Consider the following 25,222-nt stretch of genomic DNA (forward strand, 5'->3'; position numbering starts at 1 on the left):
CCGGTTACATTACATACTACATTGCAGGCCTTGAAGAATTTTTCCAGAGCCACTCACCTGACAATCCCCTCGCCCGTCACTTAAATCTACTCGCCCTGCATTAAAAAATATATCTATATTTATAGTTTTGATCAACCATAACCTGTTTAACCTACGTTACATAATGACACTAAACTGCAAACAAATTAACTACATTATCTGATGGATTTTATTTGCTTTCTGTACGTTTTATGCACTGTTTCCTTTTCTCAATACTTTCCACTTCTCGTTTTGATGACCTTTCTTTCTGTTCCCTGTCTCCACCAGCTTGCAGATATTTTAAAATAGAACCCTTTTCCATGCTGAGTTTTAATATTTCAGACGAACTTTTACTGAAAGACACGCTTGATTGACAAATGGTTACAATATGGTAATTAAATTTTGGCTAAGGCTTCTGATCACGAATTATTCTGTTTATTAATAATTATTGTTTCTGTTTATTTTTAATATAAGAAGTATTATAATTAACCAGTTATGTGTTATTTTTGTATGGATATTAACATTAAAATGAAATTTTATTCTTCACGGAATAACCAATATATTTATCGGTTTTTTTCACTTTTAATCGATTAGCTAAGAGCACTGACACCTACGAAAAGAGCTCAGCCGATTTTGAGAATTATTTTTACCATGCCAGTGACGTCATTTTTCATTGTCATAACGAAAGTGCAGTTTCTTTGTGTACTTAACCTATTTTTTTGTTCGTTTGAAAAATTGTTCGCAATTTGTACCGATGTGGCAGGAGTTTTGGAACTAAATTTATAATTCTCAACTTGAAAAACAGCACTGGCCCGGTCGGTCGAGTATTAAACAAATTTTACTCGCCCGACCGTCAACTTCACTCGCATATGCGAGTGGTCGAGTGGATTCTTCAAGGCCTGCATTGTGTACATTGGCATATTTGACTTCATATTTGTCAGCAAGGCTGTGATCATTGCATTTTCGTTTGTTCGACATCATGTTAAGATATGATTTACTGGGCTCCGATTTACTGTGACACAGTTGTGCAGGTTTATATACAAGAACTGAGAATATAGTGTAACATTCCATCACTATTTTATTCATATATTTTATTCATCTCCCATCCATATAAGATCAACCTTAGTAAAGATAATACTGGACACACAGGGCTCAACATTAACCTAAAAACCAACTTGCCCTTCCTGGCAAGTACTTAGAAAATCTACTTGCCCTGAACGTAAATCCACTTGCCCAAACATGAAATATAACATTTACTGTAAACCTTATATTTTTTAATAAAGATCAAAATGATACACCACAAAACCGTTTTTTTGTTTGCATATTTAACAAAATGATTACAGCAATTAAAGTCTAAATGTAGATTTGTGCCAATGTTTGATTATTAATGAAATAATTAGTCATTCTCTTCTACGTCTTCATCATTGCTTCTAACGATTAATAATATCTCAGCCATTCAAACTCACTTTTCCATTTTGGTAAAAAATTGTGTTTTCGCTGCAATTTCTACTTGTTGGCACTTTCGGATGATTTTTCTGTGCATTTTTCATTGGATTTTTGCAGACTTACAGTTTCGTGTAAAGCCAAAGCTAAATAAACTAGACATTTCTCGTCTGCTAACAGTACTGTAAACAACACGTGAACCGTAACAAAAATGTCAATTGACGTAAAGAAAAAGATTGTTGAAAATGAATGTCGCAAAATATGAAATATATATATATCGTAGCTATTTGTTGTTGTTTTTATATAGTTATATAATTTTAGTAGTTGTCTTCATGACTGAAAACACCAACAATGTTATTTGTAACTGAATAGTAATGAAAAAGATAAACACAAAAGCATTTGAAAGCCGATGTTTGGAATCCCAAGCCATTTACGGCGTTTCTAAAAATAAGTTTGGAAATGAATGCGCACCATGCGTAGTTAGTTTGGACTGATAAAACAATCGCCGAGGTAAATTCATGCAGGCAATTCGTTCATGATTATTTGTACTATTTAACCAGAGGAACACACGTTTTTCTTTGTTCTTTTTTGCACTTGCCCGTGCGGACAACTAGATTATAAAATAACTTGCCCGAACCCAATTTTTACTTGCCAGGGGCAATCGGACAACCGTTAATTTTGAGCCCTGACACACTTGTATCCTCAATTTTGAAGCATTTGTTAGCAAAACAACAAAAACAATTATTTCCCAATTTTAGTCAAAATGCCGCGAATTTTCCCAATCCAAAGGGACCCGGCCCCATTCCCAAAATTGTGAGAAAAAAAACACTGAATTGTCATTGCCAGGGTTATTAAGTATCACAGCAACAAGGTGGTGGTCTGTATATGGGACAGCTTTTGTAATTCAATGGAGGTCTGGCAGGTTGCTTTTGATAAGTGAGTTAATGGAGATAAAGCTCTAAGCTTATATTAACAAGAGGGCTTGAAAGCCCCAAAGTCGCTCATCTGAGATAACAAGATATTATTGGGAAAAAACTTCTGACCAAGTTTCATGAAGATCGGAAAATAAATGTGGCCTCTAGAGTGTTAACAAGGTTTTACTTTAGCAATATAAGGAAAAATGCCCCGCCCCCTGTCAGCCATGTTTTTTAACCAACCGGCATCATTTTTTAACTCTACCAAGATATTATCGGGATGAATCTTCTGACCAAGTTTCATGAAGATCGGACAGTAAATGTGGCCTCTAGAGTGTTAACAATATTTTCCTATAGCCATTTAAGGAAAAATGCCCCGCCCCTTGGAAGCCATGTTTTTCAAGCAAACATAATTATTTTCGAATCTTCCAAGATATCATTAAGACCAATCTTCTGACCAAATTTCATGAAGATTGGACAATAAATGTGGCCTCTAGAGTGTTAACAAGGTTTTACTAAAGCCATATATAGCCATATAAGGAAAAATGCCCCGCCCCTGGTGGCCATGTTTTTAAAGCAACCAAAATCATTTTCGATCTCATCCAAGATATCATTGTGACAAATCTTCTGACCAAGTTTCATGATGATCAGAAAATAAATGTGACCTCTAGAGTGTTAACAAGGTTTAACTATAGCCATATAAGGAACAAGAATGTCAGTGAAACTGATGTATGCTCCCCGATGATGCGCTTTGTCAATCTATGTGTTAATAACCACCTAAAAAAATCTATTATTAGCCTCGGTGACCTTGACCTTGAACCCAGTGACCTCAAACCTCATCAAAAGGTAGAGGTCCATGCAAAGTACCTACATGCCAATTATGAAGGAAATCGGTAAAGTATTGAAGGCGCTATGAGAAACTGTAACAAAAGTGTGACGGAAAATCTATTATTAGCCTCGGTGACCTTGACCTTGAACCCAGTGACCACAAACCTCATCAAAAGGTAGAGGTCCATGCAAGGTACCTACATGCCAAATATGAAAGAGATTGGTAAAGTATTGAAGGCGCCATGAGAAACTGTAAACAAGAGGGCCAAGATGACCCAAGTTTGCTCACCTGAGAGGAGTCGGTTCATTCAATCTGTACCAAATGTCAAACTTGACCTAGATATTGTCCAGACAAACATCCTGGTCAAGTTTCATCATTATTGAACCAAAACTCTGGCGTATGGAGTGCTATTGTTTTTGTAAGATTTGACCTGGTTACCTATATTTTGAGTTGACCCCCCTTGCCAAACATCAAACTTAATTGCTAACAAAAATAAATATTCTGACCAAGATTCATAAAATCTAAAAAAAAATTGTGACCTCTAGAGTGTTTACAAAGATTTTGTATAATATAATGAAAATTTGGACAATCTAAGGGCAATAATTATGGCATTAATTATGTGATTTTGCTCATAATCAAACTTGACCGAGATCTTTCAGCAACTTTGATAAAGAATGCTTAAGAAATGTGAATGCTAGAGTGTTTACAAACTAAATGTGGACGGACGGCAGACAAAGACCAATCCTTAAAAAACCTCGCCTGAGCAATCAGGTGAGCTAAAAAGTGTGTTTCACCAATCTGAGCAATTTTCCAACTTGTAAGAGAAATCAATAAAACCAATGTATTGACTAAGTTTCACGATGATTAGGCAAAAATGTGACTTCAATAAGTGTTCAATCACAAGGTTTCTCTCTAGTAACATAAAGAAAACTGCCCCACCCCCTTGCGGCCATGTTTTTTTACCAATCTGGACCATTTGGGAACTCATCTGAGATATATATAAAACAAATCTTTTCACCAAGTTTCATGATGATTGGGCAAATAATGTGACTTCTAGAGTGTTCACAAGCTTTTTTTACTATATAAATATAAAAAACTGCCCCCCCCCCCCCAGCAGCCATGTTATTCAACTGACCGGAACCATTTTTGAACTCAACTCTCGTATCAAGGAAAAAAATATGCTGACCAAATTTCATGAAAATTGGGCCAAAAATGTGACTTCTAGAGTGTTCACATGTACATATATAGAAAAATGCCCCGCCAACTAACGACCATGTTTTTTCACCCATCTGGACCATTTTCGAACTCGTCTGACATATCAATACAAGGGCCACATTGGCCCTGAATCGCTCTCCTGAACAAATTTAATAGCCTTAGGCCCAATGGTAATTGACAAGAAACAAATTTTCTTGACCAAATTTTTAGGGGAGCCTTTAAGGATCATCCTTGTAAAAAAAATTGAAAATCCGACGAGCCCTTTCTGACAAGAAGATTTTTTAAGGTATTGACCATATATGGGCATGGCAGCCAGCTGGGTTATGTGACCAAATTTTTTTTTAACAATATTTTTTTTTCGTGACGTAGGAATGCTCCACATGAAATTTGGTTGAAATTGGCTCAATGGTTTAGGAGAATATGATCTGCTCAGGTACGCTAAAAAATTAAACATTGAGATAAAAGGAATTTTTGCTTGTTTTGAAGAGATTCCTCCTTTTTCTCAAAATTGACAAGATATCATCGACTAAACAGGCAACCAAAGTTTGCATAAGGATAAATCCTTTTACCAATCAACATATTTTGGACTGAACAATTTCTCAATTTCCCACAATGATTCAACCCTACCAGAGCAATTTCCTAAGCAAAAATCACCTCCCATTTTAAAGGAAAAATAATTTCTCATCAACAAAACTACAGCATTAATTGATTTCTGGTAGTTAACCCTTTTCCAAATTGAAAGAGGTTGCAGACGACAAATTAAATTATAATGGAATAAGAAGAAACTGATTTAATAGGGTAGGAATAGGGATGGCAACAAATACCGATTTTGGTATTCGAATATTCGGTCATCCTTCCGAACGAATATTCGGATATTCGGTCAACATCTGTTGGAAAAAAATGAACAAAATCAACTTTGTTTACCGTACTATCACTTCATGAATTCTACTTTTGTTTTTACCGGAAGTTCAACAGAAGTGACTAAATATTGAGACAGCGTTGCCGTCGCTAATTCGAAGTTGATTTTGTTGCTTATTTTTTATTAGATGTTGATCAAATATACGTGAATATTTGTTTAAAAGCTTGATCGAACAAAGGAATCGGACTTTTTTTCATTGAGAGGGAGATGGGTAGGGGAATCGGGGAATTGGAAGGTAGGTGGTTTCATTCTTGCGGAAATTGAACGGTTACAGCCACGTCTAGCTTTCAGTGTTAATAACGTCAAAAATTTCAAAACGTTCATATAAATTTGATAATTTTGGATGACTTTTGTTTATTTTGATATAGTGACTGTTTTTAGCTAGATTTAATTGCTAAAATTTAATGACAAAAACTGTTTTTAAACTTTGAATATTGTACAGCAATAATAGAATGAGAAACATAATATTTACAATACTCGTAAGAGGTTGAGAAAATTATTTTCTAAAAGCTTTTTTTATTGGACAACGTGATTGTAACCATACGATACGCATTAACTCAATTTAATGAGAGCAAAAAATAACATTTTGGATTGGAGAACGCGATTTACGTCAATGAAAAAAAATCTTTGACGCAAGTTCTTATTTATTTTTACACCAAGTCTGCTTTTCCTTTACTCATTTAATTTTGATCATTTTCGAGTCATTATATCAAGTGCGGGTCGGTGTTTTAATTGCCGACGCGATTTGCATCATAATTTTGACACAAATTAACTGTCTTTGTTCAATTGAAGTTTCCTAAAGGTAGGCACCGGGTTTTATGACAGGTATACTGTCATCACCATAGCGACGCATTATCGCGCCTACCGGAATAAACACTATGACACAAGAAACAACTTTTTTAAACAATGTTTGAAGCAAATTTCACAAATACGAAGTCTTTGAAATTACTCGATTTTTTAATTTGTTATCTTCAGAATATTCGATTCGGAAAATAGTATTCGGATATTCGGGACCGAATATTCCGATATTCGGATATGTGTTGACATCCCTAGGTAGGAAGCATTGTGATGAAAGGAGAAAATGCTAATTTCAGCAATTTCTCCTTTTATTTCAATGATTTCCACAGTCACAAACATTTGCAGAAAGAATTAACTGTTCCAGAGTTAAGGGTTTATGTGGTCTGCAGCAAAGCCATCAGAAGAGAATCGTGTCAGAGAAACCTGGCCTGTAGCCAGCAAATCCTTTACTCTAATAGCACTATTAATTGGAAAAAAGAGTACACTATAATTATTTCTAAATCTGCCATCTCAAGGAGATAATTCTGGACTTAATAGTCCGATATTGCTCATTTTCGACAGGGCTCGAGTTTTCATTGGTTTTCGAGAATTGGATGAAAAATTTGGACTTTATTGCATTAACACCATTTTCTCAATTCAAGGGGAGGTAATTCTGTACTTCATGGACCAATAATGCTCATTTTTTGTAGGGTTCGTGTCCTCATTGATATAAAGACACTGTGCAAATTTGGAAAGGATCGGACAAAAAATGTGGAAGATTTAAACTTTTCACAAAATAGGCAAAAACAAAACATGCAAAGTTCAACGAGCTCCTGCGGCCATGTTTTTTGACGAATCAAATTTCTTTGAACAACTTTTTCAGGGGAGCCTTCAAAGGTCATCCCTGTGAAATTTTTTGAAAATCTGATGAGCGGTTTCTGACAAGAAGATTTTTTAAGGTTTTTACCATATATGGTCATGGCGGCCATCTTGGTTATGTGATCAAATTTTTTTTAACAATTCTTTTGTCTCATGACCTAGGGATGCTCCACATGAAATTTAGTTGAAATTGGCTCAATGGTTTAGTAGAAGAAGATGTTTACAAATTGTTTACAGACAGACAGACAGACGGCCGGACGCCGGACGGTGAGTGATCACAATAGCTCACCCCGAGCTATCGCTCAGGTGAGCTAAAAACCAATGTTTTGACCAACTTTCATGATTGGGCAAAAATTGTGAATTTAAGAGTGTTTACAATGTTTCTTTATAGCCAAATAAGGAAAACTGCCCCGCCCACTGGTGGCCATGTTTTTCAACGGGCCGGAGCCACTTTTGAACTCAACCAACATATCATTAAGGAAAACATTTTAACCAAATTTAATGAAAATTGGGCCAAAAATGTGACTTCTAGAGTGTTCACATGTTTTTACTATATACATATAGAGAAAAATGCCCCGCCCACTGGCGGCCATGTTTTTTCACCAATCTGGACCATTTTCATACTTGTCCGAGATATCAATAAAACCAATGTTTTGACCAACTTTCATGATGATTGGGCAAAAATTGTGTATTCTAGAGTGTTTACAAGGTTTCTCTATAGCCAAATAAGGAAAACTCCCCCCCCCCCCCGGCAGCCATGTTATTCAACTGACCAGAACCATTTTCGAACTCTACACTCAAATCAAGGAAACAAATGTTCTGACCAAATTTCATGAAAATTGGGCCAAAAATGTGACTTCTAGAGTGTTCACGTTTTCACTATATACATATAGAGAAAAATGCCCCGCCCACTGGCGGCCATGTTTTTTCACCGATCTGGACCATTTTCAAACTCGTCCGAGATACAGGGCTTTATTTAAGCGGACGCCCGCTTGCCCGTGCCGGGTTAAAATCGTCGCGGGCAAGTGATTTTCCAAAGTAGATAGTCCGCCGGGCAAGTCCGTTTCGTATTAGCATAATTGCGGTATTTTTTTCGACTTTTCCCTTTGTATCTATTTATTTTCTTTGGGTCAATATATTTTTTTATCAAGTACAAGTAAAACGAGATTTGATTGGTCGCTTGCGTTGTATAAGCCAATCTAAACGCTCAAAACAAGTTCTACTCGGCAGACGTTTCAACATGGCGGACGGTAGCGTCCAGCCGATCTTTTCATTTAAAGGTCCAGTGCCGATTTTATATCGAAAAATGCTATTTTATAAATATGTATATTCTAAAACGAGTGGTATCATCAAGAGAAATAGCAAAAATATTAAAATACTAAAAACGATGATCTTGTTTTCCGTAAACCGCCCGGGTATTTCCTCCACCTATTTTGGCTGTGACGTCACTTGCACTCAACGCTCATGACACGGAAACTTGTCCATTGTTATTACGGATCGAAGCGTGAACACCTCGCGCTTAATGTCAACATTGACACTCAATATCGTGCTATGTTAATACAGTTCCATTTATACAAGTTTTATAAAAATCGTGTGCTTTTTCTGTGTGTGTGTTTTGCACGACAATCGTTATTCTACTGTTAGTGTTGTTTTTTGTTCGGGTGCAAAAATCGTGCGGAAAGGGAAACAAGGGTCTATTCGGTTTTGACAAGGATGATGTTACTCGTAAGAAATGGATTAATAATATATTATACGCATGTATGTATTAACGGCTTAGTTACAAAAATAAATTACAACCCTGCTCTTATTATTAAGAACAAATAGGTTTATAAGTGGAACAGCGAAATACAAAATGACAAATACATTTTATTTGATAAATAAACAAACAAAGCTACAGCTAAATAACAACAAAGTATCAAACATAACATTCTTGTTCTGATATTGAACTCAACTGAATTACTGTCTATTACACATATTATAAAAAGCCATTTTAATATGGAATTGGAATGGTATTACTTAAAATAGTAATATTATTTACTAACATCATCCATTATGTTATATTGAAATATTCAGATAAAAATGTAAATTGAGGAGGGTTTGTGTAAATTGTAATTATTAGTACAATTTATTGATTTCATAAACAATAACAGCTTGACATTCTCTGTAATGGGTATCCGAACAATCGCTCCCACAGACAATCGATCTAACGCTAAGTTTGACAGGGCGGACGTTCGCTCTTATATAATTTGACACCACGGCCATTGTTTCATACAATTAGATGCAAAACCTTAAAACATAGTATACGCCGATCAAAGGTTAACACCTATAATTAGCCTGTTCTGTTCTTTGTTCTGTTCGGTTAACACCTATAATTAGCCGAAAATTAAATTTACTTTGTGCGTATTATCATAAATACAAGTTGAACAATATTTCAGCTTCTCCAACTTCTCAAACGGTTTATGTAAACAATGTAACGATCTAGAAGATCACTTTCATTTTTTACTCGAATGTCCAGTTTTTAATAGCCTCAGACAACAATATATACATAGACAATGATTGATTTCTAAGTTTCTTATGTTTCAAGAATTCCCATGGCTACCAGTCAAATTGACCCCAGTTACCATTGTTGTGTATTAGTCCATACAGAGTGTCATGGAGTTTATGGCTATTTGGCCGATGACATGTGACTTATCTGTGGATATATCACAGCTGATTATTACAGACACCGCATGATTTTAGATAAGAGATTAGCATAACCCCAATTATATCAACAAACAATCATAAAATGTATTACTATCAGACGAGTGGTTAGCTAACCAAGGGGTGCAGCTCCATGTCATATAAAAGTCCCACTCTGCCCACTTGGGCCTACACCATGCTATTATTTTGATTATCATGTGATTCTAACGGAAGTTGTATTTATCAATGAATTAATATAATTGTTCACACTTAAACTCTTTTATTATAACTGGAAACAATGTTTTAAATTAAAATTCATGTCATTAGAAATACTAACATTCCTTCCCATTCAGAACCGGTGCAAGTATCCGCTCTATTTGTTCATTATTAACCAGTGCTTTGTGTAACCAAGTCATATTCAACAAGCTTGTACTGTAAAATAACAATCAAAAAATTATTTTTCCCCCGACACTAGCATGAAACACAGTTATATGTATTTCTGATCCGTGTTCCCAACACGATGGTTATCTTGAGCATTGACAAAATAAACATCGCTGTCCGAGGCAGAATCATAAAAAATCTGACAAACTGTCGCTTAATTCTGACTCATGCATGCTAGGTTGAACGGAAAACTCATCATAATCTCTATTTTCCATTTTCCATCAATTTTTCTAACTTAAGTTTCGAGAGATAATACATCCGTTTGAGAGATAATTCGTCCGAAGCTTTATAGTGCCGGTTCGTTATTGAGTGCATGTGACGTCACTCCCGGTACGAATGAAAATGTCGAGAACATTGGAATGTGCGAAAAATCGCGACTTTGTTCTATTCGGTCTCGCTTATAACACCGTATTTGAAATGAAGTGAGGTTCGAAATAGTTTAGATATGCACTAAATTCGATAAATAAAGGTGTTTTACGGGATTTTTAAATCGCGGCGCGTGAACTTTAAACATTTTAAATGTTCTGAACCAGACCAAAACAACAATGTCCCTGATTTTAATAACAAGCAAGATAAAATTGTTGGTCGTTACTGTGCTATTCCAATTTTCTTGTATAAAACCACTCAAACTGAAACAATTTCAGAACAGTTACTAGAACTGGATGAAGAAGCATATACTAGTGATAGTGATGTCTATGAACATGAATATAATAACTGTGAAAAGGATTGTTCAGAGTTTGAAAATCATGTTGAATATGCAGACCGTTTAAAACTTGCTAAGAATGCATATGAAGAGTTTCTCACTATTTTAAACTGTGAATAACTTGTTTGTTACATATTCACAGTTACAAATAGTGAGAAACTCTTCATCAAAGACATCAACATGATTTTCAAACTCTGAACAATCATTTTCACAGTACTATTTTAAGCCTTCCCCCTTTTAATCGTATATAGTGACAAGTATACCGTTTTAAAATGTTAATAGTAATAAACTCTTCATATGAATTGTATCCAATAGTGACGATTCAATGAAATAAAACTGTCCAGATTTTGTTTTGTTGACAACTTTATATTATAAAAACGATTATTATTTTATTTTTGATACATTGAATATAGCTGAAATTAAATCTAGCATAATAATTCATGTGTATCAATGCTTTAAAGATCAAATGACAATAAAAAATTGACTTCAAAATAGGGCAACCAATTTTTATTGAGGGCAAGTAGATGTTCAAAGTAACTTGCCCCCCGGGCAAGTGAATGTCAATTTCTTACGTTAACCCCTGAGATATCAATAAAACCAATGTTTTGACCAACTTTCATGATGATTGGGCAAAAATTGTGACTTCTAGTGTGTTTACAAGGTTTCTCTATAGCCAAATAAGGAAAACTGCCCTCCCCCCCCCCCCCTGGCAGCCATGTTATTGAACTAACCGGGACCATTTTCAAACTCAACTCTCATATCAAGTTAACGAATGTTCTGACCAAATTTCATGAAAATTGGGCCAAAAATGTGACCTCTAGAGTGTTCACATGTTTTCACTATATACATATAGAGAATAATGCCCCACCCACTGGCGGCCACGTTGTTTCACCAATCTGGACCATTTTCGAACTCTTCCGAGATATCAATAAAACATGTTTTGACCATTTTTCATGATGATTGGGCAAAAATTGTGACTTCTTGAGTGTTAACAAGGTTTTTCTCTAGCCAAATAAGGAAAACTGCCCCCCCCCCCCCCGGCAGCCATGTTATTCAACTGACCAGAACCATTTTTGAACTCTACTCTCATATCAAGGAAACAAATGTTCTGACCAAATTTAATGAAAATTTGGCCAAAAATATGACTTCTAGAGTGTTCACATGTTTTCACTATATACATATAGAGAAAAATTCCCCGCCCACTGGCGGCCATGTTTTTTCACCGATCTGGACCATTTTCGAACTCGTCAGAGATATCAATAAAACCAATGTTTTGACTAACTTTCATGATGATTGGGCAAAAATTGTGACTTCTAGAGTGTTTACAAGGTTTCTCTATAGCCAAATAAGGAAAACTGCCCCGCCCACTGGCGGCCATGTTTTTCAACGGACCGGAACCACTTTTGAACTCAACCAACATATTATTAAGGTCTAAAAAAAAAGAAGTCTTGTTTCCGGTTACCCAACGGACCCTGTTTTTAACCGCCAACTCAAAAGTTTTTTCTGTTACTAAAATCGCATCCGAATTTTATGTCCGAAATTTACGCAACTTTGGAAAGTGTCTGAAACGTTCATGACTGTTATTTTTGTTAATGTTTTGTTTCATTGACATTTATTCTAGTCAATAAATGCTTTATTCAAAATGCAGTCTTTAGTTTTCAAAGAATATTTATTTGTACAGAAATTTACACATTAGTTTGTTCTGTTACAAAATCCGCATCCGAATTTTATGTCCGAAATTTACGCAACTGCTGAAAGAACATTGCACTTCATTAATTCCAACACCTTCTCTTGGATACAAAGTTTGAGTTTACCATGCAGTATCATTGACTTTTCTTTAAATAATTATGTTCATGGAAGTTGTGTTTTAAAAATCAACAAGAGTTCCGCGGTCGGAGATGACCGCATTGAAGCCGGATTTTTGATTTAAATGACAGGAAAGTACCTTTCGTGTTTTTGTCAATGCAATACTTAAATTACTGAAATATTGTTCAAAGATCAAAATGAAATGTAAGTACTTTTCAAGGCATGAGCAAACCTTGTGTTATGTTTTGAATGCATGCATATACATGAACAACAATAACATTTAAGGTCACAAATATGAACTTGAATTGACAATTAGGAAAGTTTGATCTCAATTTTTTTATTAGCAAATTAGTAACATATTGTTTGAAGTTTCCATCAATTTCATTATCAAATGTAAGAAAATAAACTTAGATGAAATAATACTATTTATTGTTTTGCTTTCACATACCTACACAGAAGACTGTAAGTCCAAGCATAAGAAAGTTATACCATGAAATAAGAATTTTAACATTTTTACATTCAAGGTCACGGTGACCTTGACCTTAAAATGACCAGTGGTCATCTACTAGTTCTGGCCAACCTTCATATCAAGTTTGAAGACTCTAGGTCTAAGCATACCAAAGTATTAACAACTTTAACATATTTACATCCAAGGTCACAGTGACCTCGACCTTCAAATGAATGACCTTGAAATGACCAGTGGTCATCTAAGTGTGCTTGCAAACCTTTACGTCAAGTTTGAGATTCTAGGTCCAAGCATACCAAAGTTACAACAATTTTAACATTTTAACATTTAAGTTCACAGTGACCTTGACCTTCAAATGAATGACATTGAAATGAATGACCTTGAAATGACCAGTGGTCATCTAAGTGTGCTTGCAAACCTTTACGTCAAGTTTGAGATTCTAGGTCCAAGCATACCAAAGTTATAACAATTTTAACATTTTAACATTGAAGGTCACAGTGACCTTGACCTTCAAATGAATGACATTGAAATGAGCAGTGGTGATCTTCTGGTACTGGCCAACCTTTATGTCAAGTTTGAAGACTCTAGGTACAAGCATACCAAAGTTATAACATGGAATAAGAACTTTAACATTTTTACCTACCAAAGTTATAAGAACTTTAACATTTTTACATTCAAGGTCACAGTGACCTTGACCTTAGAATGAATGACCTTGACATGACCAGTGGTCATCTAAGTGTGCTTGCAAACCTTCATGTCAAGTTTGAAGACTCTATGTCCAAGCATACCAAAGTTATAACAATTTTAACATTTTAACATTTAAGGTCACAGTGACCTTGACCTTCAAATGAATGACATTGAAATGACCAGTGGTCATCTTCTAGTACTGGCCAATCTTTATTTCAAGTTTGAAGACTCTAGGTACAAGCATACCAAAGTTATAACATGAAATAAGAACTTTAACATTTTTACATTCAAGGTCACAGTGACCTTGACCTTCAAATAAATGACCTTGAAATGTCCAGTGGTTACTTACTAGTTCTGGCCAACCTTCATGTCAAGTTTCAAGACTCTAGGTCCAAGCATACCAAAGTTATAACAACTTTAACATTTTTACATTCAAGGTCACAGTGACCTTGACCTTCAAATGAATGACCTTGAAATGTCCAGTGGTTACTTACTAGTTCTGGCCAACCTTCATGTCAAGTTTCAAGACTCTAGGTCCAAGCATACCAAAGTTATAACAACTTTAACATTTTTATATTGAAGGTCACAGTGACCTTCACCTTCAAATGAATGACCTTGAAATGACCAGTGGTCATCTGTTAATCCTGGCCAACCTTCATGTCAAGTTTGAAGACTCTAGGTCCAAGCATACCAAAGTTATACCATGAAATAAGAACTTTAACATTTTCGAGCACGCCGCCACACCGCCCGCCCGCCCGCCCCCCCCGCCCGCCCGACAACATCAATCTATAAGCCGAGATTTTTTCGAAAAAAATCCGGCTAATAAGATATTATTAAACTGGTTTAAACACTACAAAAAAGACATGAAATTAACATGTCATCCAAAATATTTTTATCCGGATATATGTCACTTATGACATATTTAAATAAAACCTGACTTTTTCAGTTAATAAGAAAAACATTCATATCACTTTTTCTTACTTCAATTCCTTTGTAAGCAGTCACCATCTGATCTAAAATGGCACTAAATGACAGGGTTTAATCTCATGTTTACAAGATGTTGTTGTTGTTGTTCACAGATACACGGCCGCAGTAATCTTCCCTGGTAAACGTCATATGTTCAGTTTTGTGACCCTCGGGGCAGGGTCAAATTTGAGCCCAGGGGAATAATTTGAACAAATTTAATAGAGGACTATTAGATATCACTACACACCAAATTTAGTAGCCCTAGGCTCTATAATTATGAACAAGAAGATTTTTAAAGTTTGCACAAAATAGGCCTTATTTAAGCATATGTTCATTTTTGTGACCCCCAGGGCAGGGTCAAATTTTTCCCCAAGGGCATAATTTGAACAAACTAGGTAGAAAACTATTAGATGTCACTAAATACCGAATTTGGTAGAAATAGGCCCAATGGTTATGCACAAATAGATTTTTAAAGTTTGCACAAAATGGGCCCAATATAAGCACATGTTCAATTTTGTGACCCCTGGGGAACGATCAAATCTGATCAAAGGGGCTAAATTTGAACAAACTTGGTAGAGGACTATTAGCATATGTTCAATTTTTTGACCCCCGGGGCAAGGTCAAATTTGACCCCAGGGGCATAATTTGAAGAAACTTGGTAGAGGACTATAAGATGTCACTACATACCAAATTTTGTAGCCCTAGACCCAATGGTTATGGACTATAAGATTTTTAAAGTTTCACAAAATAGGCCTTATATAAGCAAATTTTCAATTTTCTGACCCCCCAGGGCAGGGTCAAATTTGACCCCAGGGGCATAATTTGAAGAAACTTGACTTGATCCTGAGTTTATTTGTCATCTGCTGCGGGATTAGTCCCAGTAGTTGGGGTAGGCAGCAGGTGGCTAGAGCGTCTAACCCCTGATTTCCACGCTCCTCTGTTCTGTGGGTCAGTGTCACCCATGCCACAGGTGTGCAGGTCATCCTTAATACAGTCAGACCACGATTTTCTTGGTCTCCCTCTACCTCTAGCACCAGGAATGGCCATCTTCGAGATTGAATTGATGCAAGAGGTGGCACGCTCGACATGCCCATACCACCTCAAGCGTCTGGCTCTCAGTGATGCAGTGACTTCTGGTATCCCTAGTTTGCCATACAGCATGTCAGTGTGGACTCTGTCGTCAGGTTTGATGCTGCAAATCCAGCGGGCCATTGCTCTGTCATTTCTACGAAGTCGTTGTAGATCAGAAGCGGATGGTGCCCACGCTTCACTACCATGTAACATGGCAGAACGGACACAAGCATTGAACACGTTGCCACGGATTTTAAGGGAAACATGCTTCGACGTCAGTATTGGTAGGAGCTTCTTAAACTTTCCCCAGGCAATGCAGCATCGGGTGATGATGGCATGTTCGCAGCCTCCCCCAGCACATAGCGTGTCACCCAGATAGCAGAAGCTGGCCTCAACATCAAGCTGTGAGCCATCAATGACCACCTGGGTAACAGGTCTTCCATCAATTGGGCGTGCTTGGTCCATGCATCTCGGGCAAACGTAGTCCGGGTTGCTGGTGAATCTTCCCTTGATGCCACTGCACTTTTTGTGCACCCACAGTTTGCACTGGGTACACTCAATCGAGTTCACTCCCACTCCACTCCTACATACCGCACAGGGATATGCTCCCGCATCGCGCAGAAGATTCAGTCCAGGGCCGATGATCAAGAGCTTTGTCTTCTTCATATTGACCCTCAGCCCCTTGCTTTCCATTCCATCCTTCCAACCTTTCAATCTGGAGAGACACTCCTCCAGTGAGTCCGCGATCACAGCAAGATCATCAGCATAGAAGAGCTCCCATGGAACCCTGGCGCGAAATTCCCACGACAGAGCCTCAAGCACTAGGATGAAAAGCAGGGGACTAAGAACAGAACCCTGATGCACCCCTACTTCGACTCCAAATTCCTCGCTATATTGTCCGTTGACACGCACAAGGCACCTGGCGCCTGTGTACATACCCTGTATGACACGAACTGCCCATTCCTCAACCCCTAGACTCCTCAGAGCCCACCAGAGGACCTTTCTTGGAACTGTATCAAATGCTTTCTCAAGGTCGACAAAGGCAATATACAGTGGCTTGTTTGCTGCATTGTATTTTTCCTGTAGCTGGCGTATGATGAAGATTGCATCAGTCGTACCTCTACCAGGAACAAAACCAAACTGCATACCATCGATATCGACCATCTCGCGTATGTGGGTGTCAAGTACACGCTCAATCAGTTTCATCGTCTGGTCCGTAAGCTTTAACCCACGGTAATTTCCTCTGTCTAGAGCCTCTCCTTTACCTTTGTAAAGGTTAAGGATGTGGCTCTCCTCCCAGTCCTTGGGGATCACACCATTGCTGAAAACGACCTCAGTCAGCTGTCTCAGCATTTCTGTTCCCTCCTCACCAGCTGCTTTCAACATCTCGGCAATCACACCTGACGGTCCAGCGGCTTTGCCGCATTTCATCTTGCAGAGGGCTTTGCGAATTTGTTCTACTGTGACTGGTGGAGGAGGCCCTTCCACAGGAGCAACTTCAGGAAGTAGCTCACTGGGCCACTCAAACTCAACGTTTAGTAGCTTTGAATAGTGTTCCACCCAGGCTTTCATTTTCTCATCATCACTGAGGGACAGTTCACCCGCATCATTTCGAACACATTTCTCACCAACAACATCTTGGTTTGTCCTGTCCATTTGCTTGGCCAGCTTGAAGATGCCTCCATCGTTTGGAGAGAGGTTCGCGAATTTCTCTTTCTCAGACTTGGACTTGGCTAACCAGACAGCTTGCTTAGAAGCACGTTTAGCCTCGCAATAGGCAGCTTTGGCAACGTTAGCCTCAATGGTACGGCCAGCTTTATCCAGTGCTTTGAATGTTTTGTAGCGGGTTCGCTTCAACTTCACCGCAACTTCAACATCACTGTCCCACCACCAGGTTTCCTTCTTCCACTGGTGGTTTTTGGAGAAACCACAAACTTCTCTTGCTGTTTCAAGAAGGGGGTTCTTTATCCTCATCCAAACCTCTTCAACAGTGTTGGCAAGGTTGACATCGCCAGTAACGACTTTTTCAGTGAAGGCATCACGGAACTTGTCTGCCACAGCCTTATCCCTCAGCTTCCAAGTGTGAATGCGAGGGGTGAATTTGCGTTTGTTTACTTTGGGGATGAAAATAGTGATATCACAAACAACAAGATTATGTTGTTGGACACACTCCTCAGTTGGAATTACCTTCACATTGGTGATTGCTCTGCGATACCTCTTTGGGTAGAGGATATAGTCAATCTGCGTTCTAAGATTTCTCGAGCAGTAGGTGACAAGAGGACTATAAAATGTCACTACATACCAAATTTGGTAGCCCTAGGCCCAATGGTTATGGATGAGAAGATTTTTTAACGTTTTCACAAAATAGGCCTTATATAAGCAAATTTTCAATTTTTTGACCCCCCATGGCAGGGTCAAATTTGACCCCAGGGGCATAATTTGAACAAATTCGAAAGAGGTTCACCCTAGGAACATTCCTGAGAAATTTCATCAGAATTGGACCAGTAGTTTAGGTGAAGATGTTTAAAGAAAAAGTTAATGCACAGACGGATGCACGGATGCAAGGACGCACGCACAACGGACACAGGACCATGACATAAGCCCCGCTGGCCTCTGGCCAGAGGAGCTAAAAATGACCCGCCCATTGGCAGCCATGTTTTACAAGCAAAGGTTACCATTTTCAAACTCATCCAAGATATCATTGGGACAAATCTTCTGACCAAGTTTCATGAAGTTTGAAAAATAAATGTGGACTCTTAGAGTGTTAAAAAGGTTTTACTATAGCCATATAAGGAACAATGCCCATACCCCTGGTGGCCATATTTTTCAATCAACGGCCATCATTTTGGAACTCATACAAGATATTATTGGGATGAATCTTCTGACCAAGTTTCATGAGGATTGGACAATAAATGTGGCCTCTAGAGTGCTAACAAGATTTTACTTTAGCCATATATAGTAGGGATGGCAAAATTATTCGAATATTTGAATATTCGATTGAATGGTCAGCATTCCAATAATAAAAATGATATTTGCATATTCGCGTTTTTTCCAAACGTAATTTCACCAATATTTAATGACCTGCGAACCGGTTACTAAAAAGCAACGAAATCACCTGGGAGTAACATGTTTGCCGTGACGTTCTTCATGTAAAACTGATAACGCGTCCCGTGTCAGTGTTGATTGCACAATCCAATATACACACTTTAAGAAAGGCCCCGACTGTTGTTTGCCAATGGGGTGCCAATTAACGGTTTCAATTGACTGGGGAATAATAATTAAGTTTTGTGATCACAGTATGTACAGCCATTAAAATGTGTGAATTACTCAAATCGCGCAATGCAATATACTTACTATAAGAAAGGGCCCGAACTGTTGTTTGTCAATAAGGTACCAATTACAGGCTTCAATTTACTTGCGAATAATAATTTAGTTTTTGTGATCACAGTTTGAACAGACATTTAAATATGTGAATTACTCAAAAGTAACAGATGATATAAATTAAACAATCATCAAGTAATCATAATTCAAATCTGAAAATGCCACCAGCCGCTTCTGCAGTATGGAATACTTTACACGGTCTGTGGATAAGCAGACCGCAACGTGTAATGTGTGTTAACTTAGTTTAACATATGCGCGGTCTGCTACAAATCTGTGGAATCATTAAAAATTAAAATTCTATGAAACGATGTTTTTCATTCTATTTGTGCGTGACTACAGTATCGGTCATGTATTAGTCGACAGCGATACAATTATTCGATAACAACGTTAATAAACAGCCACGTATTTAGCAAACGGATATAACTTACAAACCAAAGGAAATTAACACATAACAAGGTAAAATCAATCCAGCCGTTTTATGTGAATATTCAAATATTAGATTGAATGAATTTGCGAACATTCGAATACTGATATTGGAATTCGATGCCATCCCTAATATATAGCCATATAAGGAAAAATGCCCCGCCCCTTGGCACCCATGTTTTTCAAGGTTACCATTTTCAACCTCATTCAAGATATCATTGGAACAAATCTTCTGACCACATTTCATGAAGATCAGAAAATAAATGTGGCCTCTAGAGTGTTAACAAGGTTTAACTATAGCCATAAAAGGAAAAATGCCCCGCCACCTGGCCGCCATGTTTTTCAACCAACCGGCGTCATTTTCTAACTCGTCCAAGATATCATTAGGATGAATCTTCTGACCAAGTTTCATTAAGATCGGACAATAAATGTGGCCTCTAGAGTGTTAACAAGATTTTACTATATAGCCATATATAGCCATATAAGGAAAAATGCCCCGCCCCTTGCCAGCCATGTTTTTCAAGCAAATGTTACCATTTTTTAACTCATCCAAGATATCATTGGGACAAATCATCTGAGCAAGTTTCATGAAGATCGGAAAATAAATGTGGCCTCTAGAGTGTTAACAGGGTTTTACTATAGCCATATGAGGAAAAATGCCCCGCCCCCTGGCGGCAATGTTTTTCAACAAACCAGCATCATTTTCAACCTCGTCCAAGATATTATTGGGATGAATCTTCTGACCAAGTTTCATGAAGATTTGACAATAAATGTGGTCTCTAGAGTGTTAACAAGATTTTACTATAGCTATATATTGCCATATTAGGAAAATTGCGCCGCCCCTTGGCAGCCATTCTTTTCAAGCAAACGTAACCATTTTCGATCTCATTCAAGATATCATTGAGACCAATCTTCTGACCAAATTTCATGACGATTGGAAGGACAATAAATGTTGCCTCTATAGAGTTAACAAGGCAAGTGTTGACGGCGCATGACGCACGATGGATGACGGACAAAAGGCGATCACAAAAGCTCACCATGAGCACAACCTCAGGTGAGCTAAAAAGCATTTTTTCAAGACACAAATGGACCTTACTCCGTTATTAACAGATGGTGTACAATGCCATTTGGCGTGCATCATCCTCTTATCCATATATATACTCAAACCAAGTTTCAATGAAATCTGCCAAAGCAATTTCAAGATATGGCCCCGGACACAAAAGTGCCGGAGAGATGGACGTATACTACACTGTATTACTATATCCCCTTCCGTAATTTCATTTTGGCCAGGATAACTAGAGCTTTGTCACAGACGTGACGAAAAACCCCACATGCCGCATTGACAAAGAATATTTTGCATGTTGTCTTCACAAAAAAACAGCAGACACCATGCTCAATGTTTAAAAAGCCCCCGTGAACTAGTTTTTGACCCAGCATGGCCCATGTTCGAACTTGACCTACACATCATCTAGATACAACTTCTGACCAAGTGTGGTGAAGATCGGATGAAAACTTCTTGAATTAGAGAGCCAACATTATGCTGAATGTGTAAAACGTACTAGGTGACCCCGTGACCTAGTTTTTTATCTGGCATGGCCCATGTTCGAACTTGGCCTTAAGACAATCTAGATAAAACTTCTGACCAAGTTTGGTGAAGATGGGATAAAAAAAAAATAGTAAAATTCATTTTTATTATTAAATAATTATCTGCTATCTAATAGCTACTGCCTTCCAAGGTGGGTTTATTCATCCGGAAAATTTCTGTAGCTGGGAGCCACCACCTATATACTCAAATTAGACTAGGTCAGAACATAGTGTAATGTAACCTAGGCTAAAACAATCACATAAAACCTCAATCTTCTTTCAATATATACAACACTATTAGGCAAAGAGCGGGTTGGGAGGTGGGACTCACTGATAGCAGGTAAGTATTTAACAATTATAATGAAATTTACTTTAAAAATTTGTTTTAATGTCATAAATACGTTACCTGCTATCTAATAGCTGAATTTGCAGCTGTGGCGGCAAGGTTCGCATATAGCTCCCCAATCCCCATCACAGCAGAACCCAAATCCAGGGTTATCAGCTAATGATAACAGAACCCATATTCAGGGTTATGAGCTAATCTTTGTTGGTACGGTATTGACTTGACTTAAAAAATGTGCAGCTCCATGAGATACACATGCATGCCAAATATCAAGTTGCTATCTTCAATATTGCAAAATTTGACCTTTGACCTTGACCTTGAAGGATGACCTTGACTTTGACCTTTCACCACTCAAATGTGCAGCTCCATGAGCTACGCATGCATGCCAAATATCGAGTTGACATGTTTTTCCGCTGATCATGACAATTTTCAAACTCGTCCTAGATATCGAATGTTTTGACCAAATTTCATGATGATTGGACAAAATAAATGACCTTAAAATGAGCAGTGGTCATCTGCTGGTGCTGGCTAACCTTCAACCTTGACCTTTATACATCTTAGGTCACAGTGAACTTGACATTCAACTGGATGGCCTTGAAATGACCTGTGGTCATTTGCTGGTGTTGGCAAATCTTCATGACAAGTTAGAAGACTAGGTCAAACCACTAGCATTAAACAATAACTTTAACACTTTAACATTTAAGGTCACTATGACCTTGACCTTCCAATGAATGACCTTGAAATGTCTAGTGGTCATCTGCTGGTGATGACCAACCTTTATGTCAAGTTTGAAGACTCTAGGTCAAAGCATACTGAAGTTATAGAATGAAACAAGGGATGTTTGTAAAACATGCATGCCCCCCATATGGGCTCTAAGTTGTAGTGACAGCCATTTTGTAAATATGTTTTTTGTCACTGTGACCTTGACCTTTGACCTTGTGACCTGAAAATCAATAGGGGTCATCTGCGAGTCATGATCAATGTACCTATGAAGTTTCATGATCCTAGCCATAAGCTTTCCTGAGTTATCATCAGGAAACCATTTTACTATTTCGGGTCACTGTGACCTTGACCTTTCACCTAGTGACCTGAAAATCAATAGGGGTCATCTGCCAGTCATGACCAATGTACCTATCAAGTTTCATGATCCTAGGCATAAGCGTTCTTGAGTTATCATCCGGAAACCATTTTACTATTTCGGGTCACCGTGACCTTGACCTTTGACCTAGTGACCTGAAAATCAATAGGGGTCATCTGCTAGTCATGATCAATCTACCTATCAAGTTTCATGATCCAAGGCATAAGGGTTCTTGAATTATCATCCAGAAACCATTTTACTATTTCGGGTCACCGTGACCTTGACCTTTGACCTAGTGACCTGAAAATCAATAGGGGTCATCTGCTAGTCATGATCAATCTACCTATGAAGTTTCATGATCCTAGGCATAAGCGTTCTTGAATTATCATCCGGAAACCATTTTACTATTTCGGGTCACAGTGACCTTGACCTTTGACCTAGTGACCTCAAAATCAATAGGGGTCATCTGTGAGTCATGATCAATGTACCTATGAAGTTTCATGATCCTAGGCCTAAGCGTTCTTGAGTTATCGTCTGACAACCACCTGGTGGACGGACTGACCGAACGACCGACATGAGCAAAGCAATATACTCCCTCTTCTTCGAAGGGGGGAATAATAAGAACTTTAACATTTTCGAGCACGCACACCCGCCAGCCCTACACCACCAATCTATAAGCCGGATTTTTTTTCCAAAAAACTTCGGCTAAAAATCGTATTTTTTGGTAAGTCATGTTTCTTTATTTTCTCAAAAAAGGGGGGGGGGGGGGCGTTGATTAGGGGAGGGGCGTATATAAGGGAATATATGATATACATATAAGGAAAACACATTTGTCCCCAAGGCGGGGCTTATTTTGACCCCAGGGGCATAATTTGAACAATCTCGGTAGAGGTCTACAAGACGATGTTTCATGCCAAATATCTAAGCTCTAGGCCTGTTGCGGAGAAGAACATTTTTGAAGTTTCACTATATACATATAAAGAAAACACATTTGTCCAAAGGGCGGAGCTAGTTTTGACCCCAGGGTCATAATTTGAACAATCTTGGAATAGGTCTACTAGATGATGTTTCATGCAAAGTATCTACGCTCTATGCCGTGCGGTTTCAGAAAAGATTTTTAAAGTTTTCCTTTCTGTTGCCATGGCAACCAGAGTTATGCATGGAATGCAATTCTTTAAACTTGAGCTTCATGCCAGTAAAATTCCAGCCAAGTTTGAGCAAGATTCGCCCAGCGGTTTAGGAGGAGATGTTGTTAAAATAATTGTGGACGATGGACATTCAAGTATACTAATAGCTCATCATGTCACTACATGACAGATGAGCTAAAAAGGCAATAGTGATGTTCCACATATAAAGCGTGACAAATGGACAAACAATGTGATTACTGTTATGTTCTTGTAAATGCGGCCTTTAAACAAATTATTGCCCTATTGATTTATTTTTTGTAGGACTTATTACCAATGCTGTTGTCTCCAACACAAAGTGGAGTTCGACATCCACAGGGACACTCCGATGTTTTATCAGCATAACCAGAGTCAATCATCATCTCATTTGAAACTGCAAGCTGTCTGAGAACGTGAACACCAAGTATTGCTGCCCAACTGCTTTCTTTGAAGGCTTTAGCTCGTGCACCCTCAATTTTTTTAGAGGTTTCTGTGAAGAAAAGATATGAAACATGTTCATTAACAAAGAGTTAATTATTAAACATGTACATGTATAGTATACCTCACATAAATTTCTTTCTTCTTTGCGTACAGTACAGCTCACGCAAAACCAACCAAGTCCGACATATCAATAAAACCAATATTTTGACCAAGTTTCATGATGATGGCCAAAAAATTTGACTTTAAGAGTGTTCATAAGCTTTTTTACTATATAAATCTTAGGAAAATAACCCCCCCATCCCCCGGCTGTCATGTTACAAAATGGATCAAAACCGTTGTATCCAGGAAAAAAAGGTTCTGACCAAATGTCATGAAGATTGGGCAAAAAATGTGCCTTCTAGACTGTTCACATGTTTTCACTATTTACATATAGAGTAAACTTCCCCACCCCCTGACGGCCATGTTTTTTCATTGATCACGACCATTTTCAAACTCAACCAAGATATTCACTGAAGGCACTGAAGTTGTTTGCTTTTAGAAATGTATTCAACATCAGTCACAGGAGGTGAAATTCTACCATCTAAGTTAGGCCAATCGAGTGGCCACGAAAAATACAAACATTTAACACCAGAAAAGCAGTATAAAAGGACCACAAACTCACAAAATGTATACTTTTCAGTTGTACACTGGTGTAAACAGCAGAAAACAAAAATTTATTTTTTATAATATTTATGTTTGTATTTAATTTAATTTTTCCCAATGAAATTTGGCATACATACACTTTAGTATACAAACAATATGTATGTGTAATTAAGTGATTGTAAGTTATATAGTTATTGACTTACAGAAAAAAGTTTTTTGTTGTCTGTGCTTGAAATTCAAGTTTCCCTGTAAATGCTAAGCACCGGCCACTTGAAAGGTTATGAACTTATCTCAGCCAGTAGCTACATGTAGCGCATGACTCATATCAAGTTTACACTACACTGAATATAATGT

The 25,222-nt window shown here is 37.7% G+C and overlaps 1 protein-coding gene across 1 annotated transcript in view; it reads right to left on the reverse strand.

Annotated features, from left to right (window-relative positions):
- LOC127863211 (uncharacterized) overlaps positions 1-25,222 on the reverse strand; it is an 89,966-nt gene that overhangs the window by 12,368 nt on the left and 52,376 nt on the right. The window contains exon 2 of the mRNA XM_052402597.1: positions 24,081-24,275. Within this exon, the coding sequence (XP_052258557.1) occupies positions 24,081-24,275 (195 nt within the window). The remainder of the gene's footprint in view (positions 1-24,080; positions 24,276-25,222) is intronic.

This window comes from Dreissena polymorpha, unplaced genomic scaffold, assembly GCF_020536995.1.
Source record: "Dreissena polymorpha isolate Duluth1 unplaced genomic scaffold, UMN_Dpol_1.0 chrUn002, whole genome shotgun sequence".
NCBI classification, from domain to species: Eukaryota; Metazoa; Mollusca; class Bivalvia; order Myida; family Dreissenidae; genus Dreissena; species Dreissena polymorpha.